At 37.5% G+C, this 7,123-nt stretch overlaps 1 protein-coding gene across 1 annotated transcript; it reads right to left on the bottom strand.

Annotated features, from left to right (window-relative positions):
• Positions 1–3,345: 3,345 nt before the first annotated feature.
• On the bottom strand, positions 3,346–6,643 carry LOC110921244 (UDP-galactose/UDP-glucose transporter 7). Its single transcript, XM_022165532.2, has 7 exons — positions 6,331–6,643; positions 5,463–5,568; positions 5,121–5,366; positions 4,888–4,998; positions 4,391–4,549; positions 4,098–4,241; positions 3,346–3,711 (listed from the first exon to the last, which is right to left on the bottom strand). The coding sequence occupies exons 1-7, from the start codon at positions 6,360–6,362 to the stop codon at positions 3,571–3,573; spliced, it is 939 nt and encodes a 312-aa protein (XP_022021224.1). The 5' UTR covers positions 6,363–6,643; the 3' UTR covers positions 3,346–3,570.
• Positions 6,644–7,123: the final 480 nt, after the last annotated feature.

The raw sequence follows: 7,123 nt of genomic DNA, 5'->3' as shown, positions 1-7,123 counted from the left end.
TTATAGGATGCTTATCTTAATGTTAACTAACTGAACAACAAGAGTGTTTTGGCATGACCGTACACTGATATGATTCTCTTACCCTCGAAACTCGCAAAAAGAATGTTTGTATATATTTATTTATTTACTGTTTAACTTTTATTATTTCTTTTAAACAGTTTCGTCGTTTGGTGCATATCAGCACGACATTAGCGGTGATGTCGTTTGATAACACTCAAAGGATTTTAAATTGTTGTCTTTTAATTTCAAAAATACCAAAAAGATTTTAGCCTTGTTTTAATATAAACTTTATAAAAGCCAAAAAGATTTTATTTCTGCTTTATTTTCGATCGTACGATGTTGGAGCTCAAGTCTTCGTTACCTGAAACCTGACTGAAAACCGAACTGACTAAATCTTCATAAACGGTCGAAATTTGCATGTTTTGAAAGTTAAAAACTAAAATTGGCAAATTTATTAAACTTTCAAACTGTCGGACGGTGTTTGATTGTGACATGGTCATACGTGTGTCATTTGTTTATGCTAACTATATTCCAAGCAGTTGTTCTCATTACGCGTTTAGATTTCTTGCATGTGCAGATTCTAAAGGCTAGGAGAACATGGTCGATGACGAGCTTTGGAATGAAGACACGAAGGCACTCAATGAATGAAGGTGATCGAGTCGCCGCTGGCCATCATCATCACCACAAGGATCTCACTTCATAAAGATAAAGTCTTTTCACGAGCATAACTCAAGGGGGAGCTTATGTTAAGGGGGAGTTTGTCAACACACTTCCTACATGATACGGGTAGTTTGTTGATACACTTTCTACTTTCAAGACGTGAAGACTTTGAAGATCCTCCGACATTGAAGACATGATAGGACATCAGAGTTTTGAGAACCTGAAGACCAAAGACCGTCGAAGTTCAAGACGAGTCTACACTTTTAGAAGAACAAGACAAAGCTTAGAGATCAAAGACAAAGCTACAGCCAAGGGGGAGTTTGTTGGTGCACTTGTGTCTGTACTTTGTCTGTATTCGGTCTTATGTAACGATGTCCTGATTTGTGTTGTAAGTTGACCAAGTCAACCATCCTCCGGTTTGACTTGGACAACAGATTGTATGTTGAGAGATGTTCTGATCGAAGGATGATGTAGAGATCGAAGGATAATTTGGATCCTTCGATCTCATCGAAAGATATGCTTCGAACGATAGACCTCGAAAGACTATCCTTCGAGGTCCCTGCTTATCCTTCGAAAGCATTGTATCCGAAAGATGATCCTTCGGCCCATCTTTCGAATCCTTCGAGCAGACCTGCTGAGCTGGGTATATATACCCATGCATGTGTTGAGTTTCGGTAGACAGACACACAGACAGAAAGAGAGAGTATTCTTTGAGAGCATTCTGTCCAAACTCACACACACATCTTAGAGAGTTTATAGAACACTTCTGTAAACATTGAGCTTGTAACCGAAACCCTCATTGCATTAATACGACTAGTGTTAATCGGTGAATCTTTGTGTGTTTGTTTCTCTACTTGCTACTAACTCGGTTTGCTTGCTAGCTTGGATTCCGCACTCGCTAGTAGGTTTGTATAACAAGGTTTAGGTTCGTAATCCTCCGCGAAAAAGGGACCTACACTTTGGAATGAAGACACGACGAGAAGGCGCTCAAAAGATGAATATGATCGAGTTGCCACTGGCCATCATCAACACCACAAGGATCTCACTTCATAAAGATAAAGTCCATTCACGAGCATAACTCAAGGGGGAGCTTATGTTAAGGGGGAGTTTGTCAACACACTTCCTACATGATACGGGTAGTTTGTTGATACACTCTCTGCTTTCAAGACGTGAAGACTTTGAAGATCCTCCGACATTGAAGACTTGAAAGGACATCAGAGTTTTGGTAACTCGAGGACCAAAGACCGTCGAAGTTCGAGACGAGTCTACAACTATAGAAGATAAAGACAAAGCTACAGCCAAGGGGGAGTTTGTTGGTGCACTTGTGTCTGTACTTTGTCTGTATTCGGTCTGTATGTAACGATGTCTTGATTTGTGTTGTAAGTTGACCAAGTCAACCATCCTTCGGTTTGACTTGGACAACAGATTGTATGTTGAAAGATGTTCTGATCGAAGGATAGTTCCTCGAAGGATGGTGTTAATCCTTCGAGGTGCACGAAAGATATGGTTCGACTGATTAGACCTCGAAGGATGATCCTTCGAGGTCAATGCTCATCTTTCGAACATCTTGTGATCGATAGATGATCCTTCGGACCATCTATCGGATCCTTCGATCCAGACTTCATGAGCTGGGTATATATACCCATGCATGTGTTGAGTTTCGGTAGACAGATGCACACAGACAAGAGATAGAGAGCTTGAGAGCATTCTGCTGGAAACACACACACACACTTGAGAGTTTACATCTTTGGTTTTGTAAACATTGTGCTTGTAACCGTAACTTTCATACGTATTAATACAGTGGTGTTAATCGGTGAAACCTTGTGTGCTTGTTTCTCTACTTGCTTCATCCCGGTTTGCCTACTAGCTTGGATTCCGCACTTGCTAGTGGGTTAGTATAACAAGGTTTAGGTTGTTCTCGATCCTCCGAGAAAAGGGACCTACAGAGTTTTATTGTTAACTTGTACGGTGTAGAATAACGTGTCCTATAAAGCCCATTTTAACTATATTAAAAAAAAGAAAAAAAAGCTAAATAAAAATCTGATTGGTTGTTTAACTATATTAAAAAAAGAAAAGAGTTAATTACGTTTTTCGTCCCTGTGGTTTGTCAAAAATCACTATTTCAGTCCATTAGTTTAAAAATTGCTAAAACAGTCCATGTTGTTTCACTTTCATAACTATTACAGTCCACCTACACTAACGCCGTCCAGTTGTTATGTTAGTTTATTTGAAATGACCATAATGCCCATGTTATTATAATTAATTAAAATTAAAATATAGTTACGTTTTTCGTCCCTATGATATGTTAAAAATAACCATTACAGTCCATTAGTTCTAAAAATTACCAAAACAATACAATGAAAATCTGATTGGTTGATGGAGATGGACCCATATTTTTCTTCCTCTCACACCCGTTATTGCTTTGACGGAGGTCAATGATAGCTCCCCTTGACGAGGTGGGATGGTGTTGGAGACGCCAGAGCTCCGACATGGCTATAGACGCTACCCACACCGGATAGCCTAAGCATCTAATACATTATCACGTAGTAATTTGACCCATCCAAAAGTTACCAATAGTCACACGTCATTCTCATTTCACTTGTTCCTAATTATTTACTTGTTCTTGTTCGAACCCACCTGTGGTAACATAATCCTTATTAACAATAAACTAACTGAGATTAATAATTATGCAACATTATAACATAAGAGTGAATATTTAATGGGTTCATTTTAGTTAAAAGTATTCATCCACATGTGTTCATTTCAACACATGGATACTAATGAACCTCTTGTGTGTCAAATCCTCTATAGCTATAGAACTTTTCTTTAAATTACAAAGAAATAAACATGGAAAGAAACTTATACTAATATGTTGTTTTTATCTTGCTGAACTAGAACCCGAACACCAACTTATTTTGGGATTGCGGTTCTTCTCATTTTCTCTTGATATTTGGCAAGCGAATACCACAAACCGCCGAGAGTATTGATCACCAGCCCGCTAACGTTCAGAAAGTGTACTTGAACTCCTCCCAGTAAGAAAAACCCAAGTGTCTGACCCACCAAGCATAAATCGAGTTAGGTACATCCATAATGAATCGAAACTAGAAGTGGCAACCTCGGACCATTTACTTACTTACAAGTGGGTTGATTCAGATTATGCTTTATCTTTAACGGGTCGATCAGGTAACATTTATTAAAAATTATAATAAAAAGTTAAAAACTAGTTTAAAAGCCACACAAAGTGTACGTTTAATGCATAAGATGTCCTAAAATCATTTTTACTAAGGTTTGGTTTCTCACTAGAGAAAATTATAATTTTATAATCATATTTGAAACACTAATTATTTATTAAAAAAAGTTAAAAATGGCATACGACGCCCATTTTGCCACCTCTAATAAGAACTAATTAATTAATGAAGAAAACCATGGACACTTACAGTAGATCCAACGCCTTTGAGGACTCCAACGATGGTTGTAGTAAGGGCGGAATTGACAATTGTACATAGAAACATGGTGTAGTTCAAGATTATTCCCATCACCAACGAAAGAACAAACATCACAAAAAAGTATACAGAAGCACTCTGTTACATGAAAAAAACAACTCAAATTAATAAATATTGACAAGAAAATATCAAGAAATTTACATTCATTCCTTGCATTTCAAACAGATAAACCAAAAAGCAATTTTTTTTTAAATGTGTTCATCAAATACAAGAGTTAAGATCCTAACCTTTGCATATAATAATGAGAGTGAACTTGGGAATTCTCCGGTAACTATGATGAGAAATACCAGAAACGGCAAGGATAAAAGGCTGTTGTAGAACATGATTTCGATAGATGAAAGCCCGTCTTCAGCACCCGATCTTTCCACCAAAACAAGGTACATTGTCTGCATGTGACATTTGAATGTCATTACTATTATATAAACATGGATACATTTTGATACGGGTCGGGTTGACTTGTAACACTTCTTGTCCATTTTCTTTAACTTATTTACAGATAATTATTGTGTTAACTAATAATTATGGTTACGCTAATGGAAACTATACATTAGAATATGGTTCTAAATTTTGCATAGAGTGGTTTAGGCTGTTGTAGCGTGTAAGCATTGAAAATAAACTTCGGCTAACTTTCAACCCCCTTTGACCCATTTTCTTTTTCTACTTTTACGATTTGGCCCATTTGACCCTTTAGAGATAAAAAATAACCCATAATTGACCCACACACCTGGAAGAAGACAGAGATGAGAGCCATGGTATATCCAAGTAAGTCAAACGAAAAATCTCCGAGTGCAGCAATCATTACCCCAGCAGCAGTTAGTGATACAGATAGAATCACCTGAAACCAAAACCAAATTAAAAGGATGAAAAAGTTGGTTCAAGAAACCGTTCAACAATTATATAATGAAACTGTAATGAGCTTATATGATAACATGTACATGATAGAATGCGTCAAATTACCTGTTTTGAATGTTTTCCTTTCTTATAAAAAAGGCCAGCAATTAATACAGCAAGAGGTGTTAACCGTTTTATAGCAATGTACATTGGAATATTGACCCCTTTTAAGCTTGCTAAGGCAAAAGCCACATTTCCATTATAAAAGAGTGAAACAAGAACGAGTTTTTTTGCGGTATCAACATTTAACGCTTTGGCTCTTGTCCATCCCATTACTCTTCCAGAATGTATAAGCAATGCAGTTGCCAGTTGCTGAAGAAGTTACCAAAAGAAACATAAGTACCCGTAAACAGTATGCAGGGTAAATAAAGTAACAAAAATTGTTAATACGTGTGTATTTAGTATTACCTGTAAGGTAAGAAGAGTCATTGAATATGCATACTCCATGACAACTGCTTTGTTTATGAAAACCATTGCCATTGATGCAATTCCATATGATAATGCAGCAAATAAACTACATTGTGGATTAGCATAATGACTTTATTAGTATAAAAAACCAACATTCCCAGTTAAATCTCACTGATAGCCATGGTTGTAAAATCCTGAGTAGGCAGTGGCGAAGCTTGAGATTTCCGACCGGGAGGTCGAAAACGTATATACCAAAAATTTCTATACGAAAACTACATACTCTCAACGAGCGAAAAGTTTGAGGGGTCGGCCGCTCCCTCTCGCCCCCACAAAGCTATGCCCTTGCGAGTAGGCACCGATTAATCTCAATTAATCCCGATTAATTCCGATTAATCGCTAGTCCCCACCCCATCGTCCAACTAGTGATTACTACGACACTGTCACCCCCCCCTCCCCAACTCCCCGCCCGACTACAAAAAACTTTTTTTTTACTTTATTAATATACATTTTCTAATAAATTAGACGCCACCCGTCATGTGACACTGATACACTTGTGTTATATAGTATCCGATACTCGTTGCAATGCTAAAGACCCTAATAGATTAAAAGGTGTACAGGAACCAAATCCCAGAAACAAATAACAAACATTCATCCCAACAACAAACTTGTCATTCACCATAAGCAAATCAAGAAACACCAACTACATACATTATTAATAACCATACTCCTAAACACAACAATAAATCAAGAAACAAGGTGTGCTAGTGCTACTACTTCAAACAGATCTAATCTAACACAAAAGATCTCATAAATCAAATAAAAACGGCCAAATTTACAAATGGTAAAAATTGAGAAAGACCCAGCTGACCTAAGATAAGGAGGCGTTGTATCTTTGTCCATGATGAGAATTTTGAATGAATTGAAAGGGGAGATGAAAAGGGTTTAATTTGTTGGGAGTGTCTGTTAGTACCACTGCAATAGGTTTAACAGTAGTAGCAAGATGTAGGAAACAGAGTCAAGTCTTCATTTGGGTTTTGGGTAGATGATCATCAAAGAGACGGGTCTTTGGGGATCTGGATTTGGGATTCGTCTTTGGATCTACATCCTACCTTAAAAACTTCATTTTTATCAAGGGTGATAAACGTGTGATGACATAAAGAGTATGGACGCTATAGATTCTTGGTTTCGAATCGGGAGAACCGGGGTTTCGAATCGGAAGAACCGGGGAACTGACACCAAACCACTGGATTCAAACCGAAGTGGGGTTATAGGGCCGGTTTTCCGGTTCTCATACTTGGGCAAAAACAATTCCCGGTTAGGTTGTACTTAAAACTGACGGGTCCGATTAAAGAACCGCTAAAACCGTTGGGATTAAAGTTAACATTTGAAAACCCTATTTATTTCATGGGCTTTCCGTCTTCCGACCATCAACATTCTAATCTCTCCCACCTATATACGATGGACATTCCAAAATACGATATGGGTGAGCAAAAACCGAACCGTTGACCGAAAACCAATGAAATAAAACCGAAATTAACCGAATTAATCGAAAGCCGTTTTTCGGTTTTTTGTGTATCATCGGTTAACCAAAATTTACCAAACGAACCTTTATATTTTTATATATTTCTATATTTGAGTTAAATGTCATTTTAGTCTCTGTG

This window comes from Helianthus annuus, chromosome 3 (genome assembly GCF_002127325.2).
Source record: "Helianthus annuus cultivar XRQ/B chromosome 3, HanXRQr2.0-SUNRISE, whole genome shotgun sequence".
Classification (NCBI taxonomy): Eukaryota; Viridiplantae; Streptophyta; class Magnoliopsida; order Asterales; family Asteraceae; genus Helianthus; species Helianthus annuus.
Note: the sequence above shows the minus strand (reverse complement) of the source record. Positions and strands in the feature narration are given on the sequence as shown.